The sequence below is a fragment of the Chaetura pelagica genome, unplaced genomic scaffold, assembly GCF_000747805.2.
Source record: "Chaetura pelagica isolate M959 unplaced genomic scaffold, ChaPel_1.0 scaffold147, whole genome shotgun sequence".
NCBI lineage: Eukaryota > Metazoa > Chordata > Aves > Apodiformes > Apodidae > Chaetura > Chaetura pelagica.
The window spans coordinates 4,106,663-4,107,201 of NW_009954194.1; the positions used below are offsets into that span (position 1 = coordinate 4,106,663).

Here is a 539-nt window from a genome sequence, read left to right on the forward strand (position 1 = left end):
GACCCCTTCTTCCCCACGCTGTAGGCGTCGAAGTCGATGGTTTTGTTCTCGTAGGCCCCCTCCACGGAGGCGAACATCCCCCCGTATTTCTGCCGCGGGGTCTGAGCTGTCGTACCCGGCCTAGCTAGATACACAGGCAGGTCATCTTCTTTATTCCAGTTCCTCTTTCTCTCGGCCATTCTCGCGGTCCGGATCTCTCCCGTCCTCCCTCTCTCTGCCTCCCACTTCTCTGCACCTTCTACTACCGGGATAGGCTGCTAGTGACCATAAAAATGAATGGATGGATGCAGCAGTGGCGGAGCTGGGTTGGCTGGTGGGATCTTTCCCTTAGGGAGATGGCAACGTTAACCTTCCTCCCCCCACCCACCCCTCCGGAAAGAAAAAGAAAAAAAAAGAAAAAAAAAAGAGAGAGAGAAAGAAATAAATCCAAGCGGAATTTAAAAATAGCCGTTAGTAAAGAGCACGTGAAAATAAAGTACAAAGAGCGGAGCGGAGAGGGTGGCAGAGGCAGGTGATTGGAAAGCCCTTGACGAATAGGA

At 51.9% G+C, this 539-nt stretch overlaps 1 protein-coding gene across 1 annotated transcript in view; it reads right to left on the bottom strand.

The window, feature by feature from the left end:
- CRMP1 (collapsin response mediator protein 1) overlaps nucleotides 1–179 on the bottom strand; it is a 50,249-nt gene extending 50,070 nt beyond the window's left edge. The window contains exon 1 of the mRNA XM_010003141.1: nucleotides 4–179. Coding sequence (XP_010001443.1) covers nucleotides 4–179 — 176 coding nt within the window. The remainder of the gene's footprint in view (nucleotides 1–3) is intronic.
- Between the last annotated feature and the right edge of the window lie 360 nt (nucleotides 180–539).